This window comes from Pantherophis guttatus, chromosome 4 (genome assembly GCF_059756535.1).
Source record: "Pantherophis guttatus breed Tessera chromosome 4, ASM5975653v1, whole genome shotgun sequence".
Classification (NCBI taxonomy): Eukaryota; Metazoa; Chordata; class Lepidosauria; order Squamata; family Colubridae; genus Pantherophis; species Pantherophis guttatus.
Window position 1 is genome coordinate 113,387,200 of NC_142066.1, and position 20,097 is coordinate 113,407,296.

General features: G+C 40.9%; 2 protein-coding genes and 1 long non-coding RNA gene across 5 annotated transcripts in view; 2 read left to right on the forward strand and 1 right to left on the reverse strand.

Moving 5' to 3' along the window:
• RAB5A (RAB5A, member RAS oncogene family) overlaps positions 1 to 5,823 on the reverse strand; it is a 29,055-nt gene extending 23,232 nt beyond the window's left edge. The window contains exon 1 of the mRNA XM_034402247.3: positions 5,601 to 5,823. The gene's annotated coding sequence lies outside the window, so the exon portion shown is untranslated. The remainder of the gene's footprint in view (positions 1 to 5,600) is intronic.
• Positions 30 to 2,109, forward strand: LOC148114309 (uncharacterized). Its single transcript, XR_015733972.1, has 2 exons — positions 30 to 122; positions 1,818 to 2,109. It is a non-coding gene; the product is annotated as an uncharacterized LOC148114309 (long non-coding RNA).
• Positions 5,824 to 18,388: 12,565 nt separating the features above from the next.
• EFHB (EF-hand domain family member B) overlaps positions 18,389 to 20,097 on the forward strand; it is a 31,663-nt gene continuing 29,954 nt past the window's right edge. For all 3 annotated transcript variants that reach the window (XR_015733974.1, XM_034401848.3, XM_034401849.3), the window contains exons 1-2: positions 18,389 to 18,880; positions 19,377 to 19,439. Coding sequence is in view for 2 of the 3 variants with exons in the window: in XM_034401848.3 (XP_034257739.1) it covers positions 18,788 to 18,880; positions 19,377 to 19,439 (156 nt within the window). In the remaining variant the exon portion in view is untranslated. The remainder of the gene's footprint in view (positions 18,881 to 19,376; positions 19,440 to 20,097) is intronic.

Sequence of the window (20,097 nt, forward strand, 5' to 3'; positions counted from 1 at the left end):
AATAGTTTTTTCTACTTTTTCCACTGCAGCTTCAAATCTGGAGACTTCTGGGAGCAGATATGGGTTATATGGAAGCATGTGGAAAGGACTACAGAAGCAAACATCTCCTTACAGCTGCATAAGTAGGTATAGTATAAGATTCTGCATAATCTATTATTAATTGCATTGTTTCAACTAATCAAAATATGCACTAACAATTAAAACTGTAACATTTATAAATGAATATAATCAATAAAGCTGAAATCAAATAGGTTTTCCTCTGAGAAACCTGCTCCTCCTCTTATCGATGGATGGAAGGCTAGTTAACTGGCAAAAGTTAATTAGTCAGCTACTGAATGTCTGTGGTATGGTCCTAGGGTGTGGGTGCTAACATTTTTATCTACAGCAGGTACACATAGCATATGGCCTGTCAAGCAGTCTTGTACAACCCATTGGTATTTTTTGAAAAATTAACAAATCTACTGCTACCAAATTTTACAACCTAGTTTTAGCAGTCATCAATACCCCAAAAGACACTTTGCCAAATGCCTCCAAGCCTCACCAACCTTGTCAGTTCCAATACTACCACCAGCTGATTGGCTTGACAAATAAACGTTCCTTTGGGGCCCATAATTATTTTTAAGGTATCAATGTGCAAGCCACTACAAGCTGTGGAAGCCTAGCATAGAGTATCTGGATTCCAGTGAAGTTATGTAAGATCCAATACACTTCATTTTTTCAGCATATAACATTTTTATTCAGGCTTACATATAAGTATACTAAGACTTAATTACCTACTTAATTACAATAGACATTATATGCATTTTGTAGCTGAAAGCCAACTTTATTATAGAGGAATAATAACAGAGTGACTATCTTTCTAAATACAATGATTTACAACTTCTATCATTTTACATTATGTATGGTACTTATTTTAAACTATATCCTATTTTTAGGAAAGAGTTTTCATTTATCCCAAATTCCCATGATCATAACTTGTTACATTTATATTTCAATTTTTGCCCAGATATTTCAGGCAGTTTATATCAGATCTCTCTGTTTTATTCCTACAAAAACTATGATATCAATTGGCTTATACTTATAGCATAGCAAAAGAAAGTCACCTGGTGAGTTTCCCTGGCTGAAGGTGGACTCAAAACTTCTCCCTAGTTCTAGTTCAACATTTTAACTACTACAGGTTTTCCTCAACTTATGACCACAATTGAGCCCAGAATTTATGTTGCTAAGTGAGAAATTTGTTAAGTGAGTTTTGCCCCATTTTATTACTTTTCTTGACACATTTGTTAAGTGAATCTGGCTTCCCCATTGACTTTGCTTGTCAGATCACAAAAAATAATCACATGACTCCAAGACACTGCAATCGTCATAGATATGAACCAGTGTCAAACATCTGAATATAAATCACTTGACCATGGGATGCTGAAATGGTCATGTGAAAAATGGTCGTAACTTTTTTCAGTTCTGTTGTAACTTTGAATGGCCACTAAATGAACGGTTGTAAGTCGAGGACTACCTATATACCATGTTTTTCCCCAAAATAAGACATTCCCTGATAAAAAGCCCAATTGGGCTTTTGAGGGCATGGCAATAAGGCCAAGCGCTTATTTCAGGGTTCAAAAAAATATAAGACAGGGTCTTATTTTCAGGGAAACACGGTACCAGACTGACTCTTCATAGTCTCTTGGCAGCTATGAAAATCAAGATGTTATAATTTGAAAGTCAATCCTGCATTTCTAATGTAATTCCCTAAATTAATCTAGTTTTCATTTTGTTTTAACAAAATATGATTTTGATTTTGCTGCCTATCTTTTCCCCAGACCTCCTTCTATTCCATATAGCAAGTAAGCAAGATGATTATAATCTGGATATGCTGGCTTCCTCTCCACCAAAGGTAGTATTAATGAGGAAAAAAAATTACAGACTAACTACAGACCAATCAGCTTTACAATAACTGAGAAGATCTTGGAAAAGATAATCAAACAACAGATCTGCGAACACCTAAAAACAAACAAAGCTTTTACTAAAAGCCAATATGAATTGTCAGAAGCAAATCATGCCAAGCAAACTTTATTGTATTGATAAAGTGACTAAATTAGTGGATCAGCAAAATGCTGTGAACATAGTATACTTGGAATTTAGTAAGATATTTGACAAAGTAGACCATAATCTACTTCTTTGTAAAATAGAAAAATAGAATAGACAGCTACCATGGCTAAGCAAACACATTCAACATGGAACTGACATGGAGGGAAGCATGCAGTGGGGTACCCCAAGGTTCTGTCTTAGGCCCAGTACTCCAATATATTCATAAATGATTTAGATGAAGAGATAGAAGGGAAACTCGTCAAATTTGCAGATGACACAAGCTGTGGGGAATAGTAAACAGTTTAGAGGACAAGCTCAAGATCCAGAAGGACACTAGGCCCTATCCAACAGAATACTTTAGTGATGAGAAAATTAAGATTTTTATACTCCGGCAAGTAAAACTAAATGCACAGAGTATTGATGGTACCTGGCTCAACTCTGAGAGGGATCTAGGAGTCCCAGTGAACAATCACTTAAGTATAAGCCAGCAGTATACTGCAGCTAGCCAAAAAAGCCAATGCAATCCTAGGCTGCTTCAACAGAGGAATAGTACCAAAATCACATGAAGTATTAGCACCACTATCTACTGCTTTGGTAAAACCACATATGAATACTGCATCCAGTTCTGATCACAACACACACACAAAGATTGAGATCCTAGAAAGAGTACAGAGAAGAATTATAAAGATTATTAAGGGACTGGAGGCTATACATCTGATGAACAATTGTGTGAATTAGGCATGCCTAGTCTAACAAAGAGAAGGACTAGAGGTGAACATGATAGTAGTCTTCTACTATTTGAGTGATTATCACAGAGAGAAGGGAGTCAACCTATTATCCAAAGCACTGGAGGGCAGGAAAAGAAGTAATAGATGAAAGCAAATCAAAGAGAGAACCAACCAAGAATTAAGGAGAAATTTCCTGACAGTGAGCAAAATTAATCAGTGGAAGTTCTGGGTGCTCCATCACTGGAAGTTTTTAAGATTATGTTGAACAGCCATTTATCTGGATTGGTATCTCCTGTTTAAACAGGGAATTGGATCAAAAGACCTCTAAGATGTCTTCCAACTTATTTTCTAATTCTAATCACATATAACATGGGAATTTTAATAATGGCAAGTTTTTAAAGAGAAATTCTATAGATCCATACATCAAAAACCATATATTTTGGAAAAAGAAAGAAAAAATTGTTGCCCCCTTGGTATTAAGACTGAAAATATCTCTGGTTTAAGAACATAGATATATTATCATGATCACATTAGACCATTGTTTGGCACTAAGCCTCAAACAAAGCACCCTCAAAGATAAGATCGTGGAATACTATGGAATTTATTCCTAAGTAAACATGTATTGCAAATCCAGTTTAGCTGCTTAGTAGTCAGACAATTTACTCAGTACTTCATTGGATCATCAACTACTTCACATCCTGTTATATATTAATCAGTTCTTACTCAGCTGAACATCACCCTCTGTATCCTAGTTAAAATGAAACTGATACCATACTGCAAGTATGGATGTAACATGACTGGTTGCTTCCCCACTTACAGTAATGATCTTTTGCAATTTACAAAGAATTACATTGTTTTTTGAATCTCAGGATTTTTCTATAAAGGGAAACCATAATCCATAAATATCTGAACATAGTAGATTGTTTATTCCTGTTGTGTTAATATACATATACACTGCATAAAAGCTATCAAAATTAGTGTGGAAAGTTAACAAATCTCTTAAATTACTATCTTAGCCTTGAGAATAGACCACAAAAAGATAATTCTTAGATTTGCTATTTTTGCTTCTAAATTGGAATTAAGGCCTCTGATGATCTTCCTGTTTAAAAAAGTGTTTGACTCCTTCTTTATAAATGTTAAAAACAGGAGAAATAGAAAATAATTAAAATTGGATGTTTTACTTTCCTTTTTATAGATTTCTTAGGAAGAATATGAAGTCTTAAAGCACAAGTATTAAGAAATTAATAATATATTATTCTAATATAAATTAACTATACCCAGGAATCAGAAGACAAATGTATTTTTCTTTTTTCAGTGCAATTACAGTGTTGTCTTTTTGAATTATGAAAACACAATCTTCACCTGAAAAAAGATGATGCTTTAAGACTCACCTTTTTAAAGCAATTATTCAATGATCCCATGAGATCACACTTGTTTAAGAAAAAAAGCTATTCTAATATAGGTTGGATTTCTAATGAATAACTATAGCTATATCAGGATTATATGGAATTGTGTTTGCATATGTAAATTTCACTTGAAAATAAAGAAGCAAATTTTAAAAATTTGTAATAACAGACATCTTATAAGGTTACAAGCTCTTTAGTCTAGATACTAAATTCCTTTCACCCTTCTTCTTTAAAAGTTAAAGAAGCACATTTATACCATTATTAAAGGCATACAAAAGATTTTTTAACTCCATTGCTAGTAAGTACCACTCTCAAATATACTATGCTTATAGTTTCACTATCTTCTCCCCCAATCCTCTCACCCCAAAAGCTACTTAGGATCAATTTCATTGGAACAGAATAAGCATGAACAATATTTACTCTGCCACTATGCCCATTTTCATTCTTCATAGAAAGGAAAAATTGAGACCTCTCTCCTGTCTTTTCATATTATTTCATGTTATTTGGGATCCAGAAATAGAAGCAGGAAAAGTGACAGAAGCAAGAATATGTTGCTTTTTTTGCCTTTGTTTTATCTTGGGAAAGAATTAGATATTAATAAACTATTTAGATTATAAAACATTTATGGTAAAAATAAAAAAGCAGATTCTTAGGAAATCAAAGGAAAAATTGATCTGAAACAATACCTTATGAGACAATTTTTAAAAGCAGAATTTAAGCATTGCACTCAGATCAATTTTAATTGTTTTAGGATACGGATACTTCACAAAAAATAAAAGCTGAATGTTCGGATGTGCAGCATTTTTTGCAACTAATTTCATACAACCTGAGGATAGAACTCTTAACAAAAACGGATGATTGACACTTTAAATTGCAAAGTGTCCAAAAGCCTTATGCCTTATCAAAATAACTTTTCATGCTTATATACTATTAATCCACCATTGAGATATTGTTAAGCATTTAGGAATAATGAGACACAGGCATTAGTTAACTAATATAGCATAAGAGATATCAAATCCACACAATTACATTCTATTCCGTATTTCATGCCCTCTTCGGAAAGATGCCCTCCCTGCGTTCCAAAATTCCTTCAGACCCGCACGACATCGCCTTTCTTCGTGCATTTCTCTGACAGCCCTGCCCCAGGAATAAGAGGAAGTGGGAGAATTGGGGTCGCCATTTTGAGGGTGAAAGGGAAAATGGCTCAGTTCTCCATCTTTGCCGCATCTCCTTCCACTTCCACACCGATCTCAGGCGTCGTGGACGAAGCTCAAACCTCCCTCCCCAAAAGAGGGAGAGCGAGGGCATCGCAGACGCCTATCCATTTTGTTCGAACCACGGCCTCCTTCCCCCATTAGGTCCGGCTTTGATGTATCGTTACCTGGCTGTGACGGAAAGCCAGGAGCCTCTTCGTCAATTCCGTTCCCCCCGCGAACAAATCCCTGAGAAAAGAAAAGATGCTGCCCAACGCCCGGTTCCTGTGGCTCACGGCACAAGAGGACAAGGAAACGGGGCTCTTCCGTGCCTCACGATGAGGTAAACGCGGCCTCCAACTTCCGTCTTTCTCTCCTCCTTCTACTCCCGGATCAAAACACGAATACGTCACTTCCTCTAGCTGCGCCGCCTCCTCTTGCCACGTCACCGCAGCCCGTTCCTCATATCATTTCCGTTTTGCACAATCACGTGCCAGATGGGTCGTCGTTACAGATCGAGACCGTAAAGAAGGGCGTTTTCTGTGGAAGCAGGCGGCTCTCGCTGAGAATTGTGGGAGGGCAGAAGGCTCGTAAAGGCTGGTTACGTCTCTCCTCTTGTCAGATGTGGCCAGCTGAGCTAGTGCGGGATTTCCACAAGGAGTCATCCCATGCGACAATATTGATATTTCAGAGCTAATACCATATTTATTTATTTGATTTATATGGCCACCCAAATTATTGTAATTGATTTGTTATGAGCCGCCCAGAGTCATGTCATAATGAATTGGGCAGCATAGAAGTTTAATAAATAATAACCTCTCTGGACAATTTACAACAATCTAAACATACAAAAAAGAATTCAGTCAAAATAAAATACATATAAAGCAATACAAATGAAATTAACAAAATACATAATCAGGATCTAAAAATCCACATTCAACAAGCTAAGTGGACTCTGCTTCTTCATGCCTGGTTTCACAATCATGTTGGCCTTACCGAAGGCTATTAGGGTCATGACTAATAATGTCCTACCTGTCAATGAATACTTCAGCTTCAACCACAACAATACAGCAGCAAATAATAGATACAAACTCAAGGTAAACCACTCCAAACTCGGTTGCAGAAAATATGGCTTCAGTAACAGAGTGGTCAATGCCTGGAATGCACTACCTGACTCTGGTTTCTTCCCCAAACCCCCCAAATTTTAATCTTAGATTGGCTACTGTTGACCTCACCTCATTCCTAAGTGGTCTGTAAGGGGTGTGCATAAGTGCACCAGTGTGCCTACTGTCCCTGTCCTAATATTCCTTTTTACTCTTACTCTTTTCATGTATTCAAATTATGTTTCTACTTTTACCTGTTATCTTATATATGCTTGACAAATAAATAAATAAATAATTGATCAGTCTAATCTGGGAATTGTATGATGTTCCATAGGGTTTCTTAAAGTGTTCATATAAAATGGTTATCAATCATTGTGATCACTTAATACAAGCTCAGACTAATTGTCTACCTCAACTGATTTAGTGTATCCTTTTTGCAGATTTTGAAAGAGAATGGAATTGGTAATGGGTATTTTGGACTAGTTCCCTCAGAATTATCAAAAATAAAAGTAGGGTACGAGAAAAGGAAAGGAAGGAAGAAAGGAAGGGAAGGGAAGGGAGGCAGGGAGGCAGGAAGTAAGAAAGAAAGGAGTTGTTATTTGCTATCAATTGAGACAAAATAACACTGCTATAGCACAGAGGCATCTATGCAACTGATTTAAAATGAGAAACATTTATGAATAAATACAAACCCCCTAGAGATTTGCATATTGAGTTATACAAGTTAGCACTCACACAGATTCTATATTTTATATTATACCAAGATTGTAGTTGCTAGGATTGGTCAGGAGTAGATAGACTCAGATCCAACCAACTAATTTTCAATATATTAGCAAGGATTTTTCACACAGAAGAAGGCAAATCATAGCTTCTGCCTTTTTTTACTAGACTCTGGGAAAACTCAAGAACTACCACTATAAATACAGAATAACAGATTAAGAGAGAGACCTTGGAAGGGACCTTGGATATCATTTAGTCCAGGGATATCAAACTGGCAGCCCATGGGCCGGATGCGTCAAACGCAAGCCATACCCACCCTGGCTCTGCAAAGGCAAAAAACATCATGATATGTCATGAGACACAATCGAGTTTGACACCTGTGAATTAGTCTCACCCCTATATCAGGAGACCCTATACCATATCCATACCATATTAGACAAATAACTGTCCAATCTCTTCCTGAAAGTCTCCAGTGTTGGGGCACCCACAACTTCTGAAGGCAAGCCATTCCACTGGTTGTTCGAAAATATTCATAAACAAACAATAAAATAGGTTCTTATATAAATAAAGTAGAATTTACATAAGCCTGAAGTCTGCCTATCCTGGTAATTCCAAAACATAATGGATTGCAGAATTACAAGTCAGAATATCCTTGCTTTCCTTTCTAAACTGATTTATCCTTTTGACCATGTACTTGAAAATATCTACTATATTTAAAGGAAGTTTAAATAGATGTAAAAGATTATTCGTGATTCAATACCCCTCCTCTTCTATATAGTTCTTAATATACTTCATTTTAAAATACTTTACCTTTAAAGGCAACATTTTCAGGAAGAAGAGAATCTATATATCACAAAATATATTTATAAATATTTCAGATATTCAGAAGCATATTTATGCTTCATTTTGCAGTTTGCAGACAGTATATTATCCACATTTTGTAGTATTTATTTAAAATCAATGTAACTATTCATATAAAACTGACAAGGAAAAGAGCTCAAACAAAGTCAACATCATGCTGTTAAATACTTCCTGTAAATAATTAACAGCAATACAGTGACAAGTACTGTACTTCTGTGATAATAATAGACTGGCATCTTGCTCTGTTTAACATCAGGAACACTGATGTCATAATTGTTTGATTATATGCTATTAAGTCAGTGTTGGCTCTTAGTGACTACAGAGATAAACCTCCTCTAAGATGATCTCTCCCCAACCTGTCTCATCAATGCATTTTAATCTGAATTTCTGACTTCGATGTCTTCATAAATGTTGTTGTTAGATCAGGCGCAGGGAAGAAGACGTGACCAATGTTGGTCCATTCACTACTTTATTTAGTACAGGAAAAGACTGGCAGCTGCGCTGCTGGAGCTCTCCTTTTAAGCGCTCTGGCAAGTCGCGCCGCCCAGAGACAGCATTTTAAATTTCCCGCCTGTGGATTAGCCAATCCCCGGCGGATGTCCTTATAAGGACATAACACCCCTCCACTCCTAGTTTGTAGTCTGTCCATCACAGTCAATGAATGTTACGTAGTCGCGCAGGTACGCGGGACATCTGATGGTTCTGGTTGACCTGCGCAGTCCCATTTGAGCTCCGCCGCCTATCAGAGCAGGCGAAACTCCTGTTTCTTCCGGTTCCCGCCTTGGAACCAACCGGGGTTCGGCCGTCGAGCGTGCAGGGTCTGTCCCAGCACCTCCAGCGGAGTCTCGAACTTCATCTTGCTGGTGACGCCGGTCTTCTCCCTGTCCTGGATGTCAGGTGCCTTGCGGCTGACCATCGCCGCTGATCGGTGGGGAACGGCTGATACCCTGGTCTTTCCTCTCTGTTGGTTGCTTGTGAGGTGGTGGGGTCTGGTTGGGTACCCGGTTCCCATTGCTGTTGTTGTTGTTGTGTTTGTTGTTGTTGCTTCTCTGGTGGTTGTGGTTGTTGGTGGTGTTGGCCAACTCTGCCGGGGGGTCGTCCATCCCCCTTGCCGGGCTAGTGCAGGCCCCCCTCGCCGGGGTGGTGGAGACCTAACTCACCAGGGTGGTGGAGGCCTTCCTTGCCAGGGTGATGGTGACTGCCCTCACCAAGATGTTGCTGGTCTGCCTCAATGGGGTGGCAGAGGTCTCCCTCGCCGGGGTGGTGCAGGTCAACCTTGCCGGAGCGTTGCAGGCCTCCCTTCTCCGGATGTCCCCGGTCTACTGCCGTGTGGTGGTGGAGGTCTCCCTCGCTGGGGTGGTGTAGGCCAGTCTCGCCAGGGGGTTGCAAGTCTCCCTTCTGCGGATGTCCCCGGTCTACTCCCTTACAGCGGAGAAGGTCTTTCTTACCAGGAGGACGCATGCCAGTCTCTCTGGGGTATTGTGGTTCTTCCCCCTCAAGATGTCGCCAGTCTACCCCCATGGAACGCCAACAGCCTGCTTCGCCGGGGTGGTATAGGCCTATCTCGTCGGGGTGCTGCAGGCCTACCTCGTTGGGTTGGTTTTGTCCTACTTCCCTCCACCTTTTCTGGAGCTGGTCGATGTGACGTCTACAGACCTGTTCGTCTTCCAGTTCCACTCTGTAGGACTTCGGGCCGGTTATGCTCGCGATCTTCCCCTTCAGCCATTTTGGAGACCGGTGGAGATTGAGTGCAAATACCGGATCTCCTATGGTGAAGGCACGCAGCGGGCGGCTGGCGTTTAGTGGCACCTCTCGGTTGTATTGGGGGTGCAGTCGATCCAGAGGTGACCTCAGTCTTCTGCCCATTAACAGTTCCGCTGGGCTCTTGTGAGTGGTGGCGTGTGGTGTGATGTGCTGGGTGAGGAGAAATTTGTCAATTCTCTCTTGCCATTCGCCCGTGCCCATCTTGGTGAGTGCCTCCTTGGTGAGCCTCACCATTCTCTCCGCTTGCCCGTTTCCAGCCGGCCTGTAAGGTGCTATCAGGGCATGACGGATGCCCAATTCTGCCAGGAACGTTTCCATGGGCTTAGATGTGAGTTGAGGTCCATTGTCGGAGACTAGCACATCCAGTAGCCCGTGGGTTGCGAATAGCCTCCAGAGTGCCCTGACTGTTGCCTCTGTCGTGGTGGATGCCATGGGAGTTACCTCCAGCCACTTCGAGAAGGCATCCACAACTATTAGGAGGTATTTCCCTTGCATCGGACCCGCAAAGTCAATGTGAACTCTTGACCATGGGTTGCTGGGCGCCTCCCACTCTGACGGCTGGGCATGGGGAGGTGCGGGTCGTACCTCCTGGCATGGGTCACATCTGGAGACCCACTCCTCGATGTCCTTGTCCAGGTTGGCCACCAGACATAACTTCTTGCCAACCCCTTCATCCTCACTATGCCTGGGTGCCCGCTGTGGAGGGTTTCCAGTGTCTTCCATTGCAGGGCGCTGGGTATCACCACTCTGTCACCCCAGAGAAGGCAGCGCTTCATGGTGGATGGCTCTTGCTGCTTCCTGTTGAATGGGCTGAACCCTTCTTCCCCATGGGCCAGTCCCGGAGGACCCATGATTTTACTTGTTTGAGGGTCTTATCTTTCTGTGTATGGGCTGCCATGTCTGCAGAGGTTACCAGGCAAGCTTGATCATCGTCTATGTGGAAGAGCCCGAGTGTGGGTGCTGGGTCTTCCACCGGCTCTTTGGAAGGGCATCTGCTCAGGGCATCCGCGTTTCCTATGGTTTTGCCGGGTCTATGGATCAGTCTGTATGAGTACCCGGCTAGGAAAATTGCCCATTGCGTCATCATGGGGGACATGTAAGCTGGTGTCGGTTTATCCCCCGCAAGTAGTCCTAGCAGCGGCTTGTGATCCATGATGATGATGAATCTCCTGCCGTATAGATATTCGTGGAAACACTTGATGCCCGCGACAATGGCCAAGGCTTCCTTGTCCAGCTGGCTGTAATTATGTTCAGCGCTGGATATTGTTTTAGAAAAGTAAGTGATGGGTGCTTCTGTGCCATTTGGAAGTTCGTGGCTGAGCACCACTCCAACTCCATAGGGTGAGGTGTCACAGGTTAACATCAGGGGAAGCGTCTGATGGTATTGCATGAGCACGCTGTCCGAAGAGAGCAGTTCTTTGATGGCTTTGAATGCTGCTTCCTCTTCCTCCTCCCATTTCCAGGGTGCCGCTTTCCCCAATAGGCGATGGAGTGGCTCAGAAGTCGTGGCTTTCTGGTTTAGGAAAACACTATAAAAATTCAGTAATCCTAAGAAAGCCTGAAGCTCCGCTTTGTTTTTGGGGCTTGGAGCTTCATGAATGGCTTTGACCTTGTTTTTGGTGGGGTGGATGCCCGTGCTATCAATGAGATAGCCCAGGAACTCAAACTCCTGGACTCCAATGATGCACTTATCTCTCCTGACTCTTAAACCCTTCGCCTTGAACTGCTGTAGGACAAGCCTCAGTCGCTCAATTAGTTGGGTTTTCGAGTGCCCGGAGATTAAGACATCATTGAAATACGGCACCCCCCCTGGAATGCCTTGGAGTAGGCGTTCCATCATGGAATGAAAAATGCCTGGGGCTGCGCTGACTCCAAATTGGAGGCGGTTGCATTTAAATGTGCCCCCGTGGGTGACGATTGTCTGCGCCTCTGCAGTTTTTTCATCCACTGGCAGTTGCTGGTAAGCCTGGGCCAGGTCCAGTTTTGCGAATATTGACCCACTCCCAAGTGAATGCAGCAGATGTTGCATCACTGGAACTGGGTATGCGCTCTGCTGTAAAGCCTTATTAATTGAACATTTATAGTTAGCGCAGATGCGCACAGATCCATCATGCTTCATTGGGGTCACAATGGGGGTCTCCCATGTTGCATGATCGATCGGTTCCAATACGCCCTGGGCAATTAATTTGTCCAGTTGGGCATCTACTTTGGGCCGCAAGGCGAATGGAACCCTGCAAGGCTTGAGCCTAATTGGTGTAATTGATTTGTCTAAATTGAAGGAAATGGGTTTCCCCAAAAATTTACCCAGCTTACCATCGAAGACTTCCTTGAACTTTTTGATGAGTTTGTAGAGTTTGTCCTGATGAATTTGGTGAATCCCTCCAATTGAGAGCCCTAATGGCTGGAACCACTCTACTCCCAAAAGGTTCGGGCGGCTGTGCTCGATGATGGTAATGGGGAGGTCGCCATGGAAATTGTGATAGGTGACCTAGAGTGAGGTTCTTCCAAGGACTCCAATTGGGTTTCCCCCAAAGTCGACCAGCCTTGACCATAGGGGTTTCAGGTCCTTTTTACTGAAGCTCAGCTTTAAGCGCTTCAGCTGATGCCAGTCCATGATGGAGTAGATTGATCCCGAATCTACTTCCATGGAGCATGGAGTCCTTTCCATGTGCACCATCACGTGGTACTTGGTGGCGTTGTTATCGTTGGTATGGGCAATGGTGGTCTGATGGACTGCCCCGCTCCTGGGATAATCATCTTCCCTGTCTGGATTGGTAGGAGGACCGTCTAGATGACCTCTGGTTGTCTTTGAGGTTTTCGTGGAAATGGTGCTTAGACGGTTCTGGGGCTGGATCTGCAGCTCTGCAGGCTTCTGCGATGTGACCCCTCTTCAAGCAACATCTGCAGATTGCATCTCTCCAGCGGCAATTGGCTCGCATGTGGTCTCCCCTGCAGCTGCTGCAGCACTCCTCCGGTCGCCATTTTGAGTGGTTTCCCACCTTGGGGGTCTGGAGAACTTGTGGACGGCCATTTCCTGCTCTGACTCGGATTCAGCGGTGGATTCGTCGGTGGAATTTTGGGGTGCCTTCTGGATCTTGTGCACCGCCTTGGCTTTCATCATTGTGGCTGCTGCTTTCTCCAATGTTTCCGCAGCTGTGGCTTCTTCAACAACATCCTTAAGTGCGACCTTTTTCTACTCAAGAGCTTCTTTTGGAGCGCCATGTCCCTCATGCCAAACACAATGAGGTCTCTGATGGCATTGTCCACATTGTCGAATTCGCAGTTGGCTGCGATTTGGCGCAGGGCTGCCATGAAGTCCTTGACTGACTCTCTTTCCAGCTGATTCCTCTGTTGGAAGGTGAAGCGGTTGGTGATCGGAGTTCCCATTGGGGCATAGTGCTCTTGTAGCACTTCTTGGAGGTCGGCCCACGACCAGCATTAGTCCATTCAGTACTTTATTTAGTACAGGAAAAGACTGGCAGCTGCGCTGCCGGAGCTCTTCTTTTAAGCGCTCTGGCAAGTCGCACCGCCCAGAGACAGCATTTCAAATTTCCCGCCGGTGAATTAACCAATCCCCGGCAGATGTCCTTATAAGGACATAACAGTTGTAATATTGTTTCTTGTCTCTTCTAATAGCTTTCTGAAATTCTCTGTTAAGATTTCATATTATTTTACTTTATTTTCTCTTCTCAATATATTCATGACTTGTTCTGACATCCAGTTTGCTTATCTTAAAAGAATTCAGTTCTCAAAACAGTGCCAGTAACATTAGCAGACAGTTTAGGAATCTTACAATATTTAATCTATCTGATCTCAATTGCAGAACTGTGGACAATAATAGATGAAAACAAAAAGGTAGTGAAATCTCTAAAGTCTTTACTTTCATAGCCCATTCTATAGTCTTAAAAGTTACAAAGATAAGCATGAGGTTCATAATTCACATTAGACACTGCTTCTACAATTAATTTGCAACAGGACTACCATTATCTTCACTTTTTAAAAATGAAAGCAAGCCCGCTTCCCTTAATTTTTCCCCTTTCTCTTTGGTATCAAATTGTTTCTATCTCCAGAATATTACAGAAACTGAATTATGGTATTGTTTAGTTGAAAAGCAGAACTGGCTGCCTATCTAGATACCTGCAAGGTATTAATGGTTGATTCACATAGCTCTAATTATTGTTTACGTTCTCAAGATTAGAAGAAGGAATTTTGGCTGGAAAACTGCTGTCCCCACAAAATTCTTATTGTATCTTCTTTTTGGGTGAATTAAGTTAGGGCAGGATTTCTTCAACAGATGGCATGAACAGACTAGACCAGGTCAGCAAATAACTGTTGATTCTTCACTATAAGGTTCCTTCAATTATCAACCTCAAAAACTGAAAGAAACCCTGATGGAATTTTTTGGTTTCATTACTTGCTGCCCTTTGATGTCTCTCATCTCTTGGTATAGCACTTGGATAGGAGCACAGCCTTGGGTGTTCTGTGTTCTGGTGATGACATTAAGTTTTGTGGATCAGGGTAGCTATTTGGAGACTGCTGTTGCTTGTGAAGTCCTGCTATTGCCTGTTGGCAAAGACTTTACTAAAAGGTTGTTTTGGGCTTGTTACTGTCCAATCAAAAGAACATAGGGTCAGGAGACAATCTGCTTTTTCCAATAGCCAGAACAGAAATGATCACTAAGTTATAGAGCCCTGCACTAAGACAGGAGAAAGCAGCAAGCAATATAGTTCTACAGGTCATTGTTCACATAATAGGTTTATTCCATTTTCAAATGGAAAACATAACTTCCTGACAGATTATGGTATTATTTAGTTGAATTATGGTATAATTCCCGATTTGGCTGTACCTACGTCAATAGCAGGCTGGCACTAAGATACAGTCTCTTTTCTAAAGAGATGTCCCCAAGAAATTTTAAGCTGCCATGTCAGCACTGGGATATGGAGGGATTATGGGTAAATCCTTAAAACTCAACAGCTGATTTAATCACTATCAAGGAAAATGCCTAGAGGATATTGTCTTACATTATCAGGTTAAAATCAGTAACTGCTTTTTTAAAAGGACAACGGGCACAATCAAACTGGAAAAAAATTTCAAGAACGAGACTAATTTGGTACATGCATTGCATTAGGCTTATAAAATGACTTGTTAGTTTGCTATATGAATCCAGGAATTAAAATATATTATAAAGTTAGAATCATTTTCTGATAACATATTTCTGTTAATGCACAATGTTTTCTTGATACAGGTCCTTCAATCATACGCAAAGCAAAATGTACTAATTATTTAAATGCTTCTTTAAATGAAATAAACTTAATTTTGTAAAGGTAACGTTATTCATAGTATTGAATAATGATAATGAATCTTCATAGCAATAAACTAACAATCTTATTTTGCTGAATGAATGATTTGTATTTTTATTGATTGTGGAGAAAGCAGTAAGAACCGTAAATTTTGTATGGGAATTGGGAATAATATTTTTTATTATATTTGATACATTTAATTATGTCTTAATTTCATATTTCCTGACACATCTTCAGAGGTGATAGTAAACTGGTTTGGCTAGTTTTCTAATCTAGCCTTTATCAAAGTGGGCAACATTTCTACATTTTCTAACCCCTTTGCCTAGTTGTTCAGTGGCAAATCTACATAATATGAGGCCATCTGGTGGTGAGAATAAAATCCAATTTTAGAATATAGACCTGAGTTTGCTTCCTATTCTCTGAACTGCCTTCTTTTTAGTACAATTACACAAACAATCAGTGGTTGAAAGCATTTATGTAGACCACCTTTACCTATTTGTAGAATAGGCATGCAAATAAAAATAAAAATAACAAAGCAATTCAAAGAATTTCTGGAAACTGATGCTTTTTTAAAAATGCTTTTTTATTATTTTTACTTTTTCATTTCACAACATTTACAGCCTGCCCCAGCTAAGGAAATTTTGGCAGGAGTAGAACAAAGTGCAAAAAAATGCACCAAAACTTGGCCTTTGGATAGCCTGTTGGTCTTCAAAAGGCTTTATAAACTTAAGTTTTTCTTCAGGCATTAGAGTCTGGAAAATTGGAGTCTGGAGACAGATATGAATGGGAACCTTTGGTATCTATTAATGTATAATTAATATGATAAAACTATATAAGAATAAGCTTAACGTCCCTGATAACTATGATGAGGTGGCCACTGACCTCGAGCCAGACATCGTGGAATTTTTAAATAAAATGGGCCTTAGGAAGTCTGAGCAACAACAAAGCTAGTGGAGGTGACAGTATTCCAGCTGATCTATTCAAAATCCTAACAGATGGTGCAGTAAAAGTGCTACACTCAATTTGCCAGCAAATTTGGAAAACCCAACAGGGGCCACAGGATTGGAAAAGATCAGTTTACATTCCATTTCTAAAGAAGGGCAATGCCAAAGAATGTTCAAACTATGCACCATTGCACTCATTTCACATGCTAGCAAAGTTATGCTCAAGCTAGGCTCCAGCAGTATGTGAACTGAAAACTACCCAAAGTACAGGCAGGATTTTGAAGAGGCAGAGAAACTAGAGATGAAATTGCCAACATACGCTGGATCATGGAGAAAGCTAGGGAGTTCCAGAAAAACATCTACTTCTGCTTCATTGACTATGCTAAAGCCTTTGATTGTGTGGATCACAACAAATTGTGGCAAGTTCTTAAAGAGATGGGAGTACCAGACCATCTTATTTGTCTCTGAGAAACCTATACGCGGGTCAAGAAGCAGCAGTGAGAACTGGACAGGGAACCACTGATTGGTTCAAAATTGAGAAAGGAGTTTGGCAAGACTGTACAGTATGCTGTCGCCCTGCCTATTTAACTTATATGCAGAGCACATCATGAGAAAGGCAGGGCTAGATGAATCACAAATTGGAATTAAGATTGCCGGGAGAAATATCAACAACCTCAGATATGCAGATGATACCACTCTAATGGCAGATATTGAAAAGGAACTAAAGAGTCTCTTGATGTGGATGAAGAAGGAGAGTGCAAAAGTTGGCTTGAAACTCAACATTAAGAAAACTAAGATCATGGCATCCGGCCCTATCAATTTCTGGCAAATAGGTGGGCTAGTGACCGATTTTATATTCCTGGGCTCCAACATCACCACAGATGGGCACTATAGCCAAGAAATTAAAAGACGCTTGTTCCTGGAAAGCTATGACAAATCTAAACAGCATATTAAAAAGCAGAGACATCACCTTGCCAACAAAATGTGCATAGTCAAGGCTATGGTTTTCCAAGTTGAAATGTATGGCTGTGAAAGTTGGACCATAAGGAAGGCTGAGTGCCAAAGAATTGAGACCTTTGAACTATGGTGCTGAGAAGACGCCTGTGAGTCCCTTGGACTGCAAGGCGATCAAACCAGTCAATCCTAGAGGAGATGAACACTGACTGCTCTTTAGAAGGCCAGATCCTGAAGATGAAAATCAAATACTTTGGCCACCTAATGAGAAGGAAGGACTTACTGGAGAAGAACTGAATCCTGGGAACGATTAAGGACAAAAGAAGAATGGGATGGCAGAGAACAAGGTGGCGGGATGGAATCACTGAAGGAGTCAGCATGAGCTTAAATGGACTCTGGGGAATGGTAGAGAAGAGGAAGGCCTGGAGGAACGTTGTCCAAGGGGTTGCAATTAGTCGGACACTACTTTGTGACTAACAATAACAATGTATGATTGTATTTTAATATAAATTATTTATCTTGTTCTGTTCTTGTTCTGCCCAGAATTACAATGCTCAACTTGGGCCAGCTATAAAATTTATTAAATAAATAAATCTATACATAATGAAAAAAAACAACACAACAATACATCAAGAGTGCCATTCAATGAGTCTAAGAATCAAATGTCTACTGGGTCAACAATGCTTTTTTTGAATATCTGTAAGTATTGGTAATCAATACTTCCACTGAAGAATATTTCATGAAATGTGAGTCAATACTGAAAAAAAAACTCTATTGCATCCAGCCCACAGTTTATGAACTTCATGAGAGGGGGACCTGCAAAGTTCATCACTAGGAAATTGGGCAAATTCAACTTGTAGAAATTCAATTTTAGAAAGCCTAAGTACATTTTCTTTCCATGTTATAAGTAAAAAAAAAAAAAAAAATTAAAGAACCAAACGGTTTGCCAGTTGAGAAAGAATCCAAGATATTATGATTTGTTGTTGATTTCTCAGCTCTAATTAGCAATGATGTGTGAACTTCAAGTCTGAATAACAACTGATCCAAATTCATCGGAAGTCCGGTTCAAGTATTGCAATCAACTACAGTGTGATTTAACATTATATATTCACTCAGTTGTTATAGTTTGTATTTATCTATTAGCAGTAATGTGAATCCAGCCAGTGACTGTTTACTTGCCCTGCTCCCAATGCCCTGAATTAAACCTTGCATTTTAGGATGTAATTGCTGCCCAATATTTCTTTTGGGAACCACGGGAGTTTGGATTACATGTAATATATATTGAGACTGGGCACTGGAAGATCTGAATTCAAATCCCTCTTCTGTCACCAGACACGAGATGACGCTCAAATTCTTAGTGTTATCTGCATATCAGTGAGTTGTGTTCGAAGTCAAAGTCGGCCAGGACAGCAATCCACCTTAAATACTCCCAGCATTATTTGGATTGTAAGAATCCCGACAAACAGTAGATAGCAGCAAAGCCTAAAGGTGGTAGCCCCAGAATATTTGCAGGGAAAGTGGTACAGTGCATGCGTGTACTATATGTACATATAGTACATCCGTGACTCAAATCGGCGCGGACCCTGCAAATCATTCAGAGTAAAAAAAAATATGTGCGTCCAGTACTTACTTCTGGGGTGGGGGAGCAGAGAGAGCGGAGCGGAAAGCTTTCCCGTCGCTAGGTTACCCGAGGAAACATCCTCTTTCCGCCATTGTCCAGCTGGTCAGGATGGTGGGTGGGCTACCGGTTAAGAGGCTGCATGGGACCGTTAAGCAAGTGTACCAGGGGAAATTTATCGACCGGTTTCCTGAGCTCCCCACAGTAAGTATTTATATCTTGTGTTCGTCACTGACGCCATCTCGGTGTTTCCGCTTTTCGATTAATAGTTGCCCCAACTCTTCGTTGCCCAAAGGACGCCCCCATCTCCTGCCTTTTAGACCACCGTTTGTCAACCTCGGCAACTTGTAAGACTTTCGGAGATTGACAAACACTGTTTTGACCACCTTTCCCGAGGTTGTTGTCATTTGCTAACATCCTAAGAACGTTCTTAAAAGCGAGAGCAAAATGAGATTGAGGAGAGTTAATGCCAGACCACAACCTAGACACTTTGTAATTATACAGTAACAAAAATCCGGGCGAATGCTGGATGGTCTTCTGGGATGGGACCCTCCAAATCTTACCAGGACCTAGTGAAAGTAAAATAAATGCTGTCTAATCCATATAAGGAAATTACCTTGCTGAGCTCTGGAACTGGAATAGGATCATTTTCTTTCCTATGTCTTTTGCCTGTATAGTTTCACTTATTTGCTTTTTGCAGGCTGGAAAGTTGATACCAATTGGAGAAACTGCTGCCACTTGTCTTACTGAGATCGTACCCAGAGTGAGTATCTTAATTCTTCAGTCTATTATCTTTCCATCTAACCATCTTGTGTGTGCGTTTGTGTGTGTGTGTGCATGTGTATGTATTGATACAGATATAACTGACTCACTCTTGCAGGTGTCACAACCCAAAAGTTCCAATAGAAGAGAATACTTGTAGGTCAGGGTTGAACTATGGATCCTTGGTGTTTTTGAGCTTGGTTGCTCGCTTTCAGATGTTTCATTGCCTAACCATGGAACATCATAACTGTGAGTGTGGAGTTTACTCCCTGTTTATGTACAGTATCTTGCCCTGCCAGTCAGTATTGGTGGGGGTGTGGTTTTTTCCTAGGTAATTCCTTGATTAAGGTATTGTTTTATGCTTGACTTTTTGCTGTATATCTGGATGTTGGCTGCTGGAAAGAATGTGCTTTGGTCTCTTTGTTTACTTCTTATCTTTTTTATTTATTATTTTGAATTGTAGGTAAATCTGGTTATTTCTATGTTTCAATTCATGGCTGACCAAAAGTTTTTAATACGTCTTAGAAAAAATTCTAAACATACACAGTCTACTTATATGTGTTTATTGATGACTAATCCAAACGTTCCAGATATCTCAAACAACACAGACAACCGTAGAGTCCTTGCTACTCTCTGAGCTTGGCTATTATTAGTGTCAA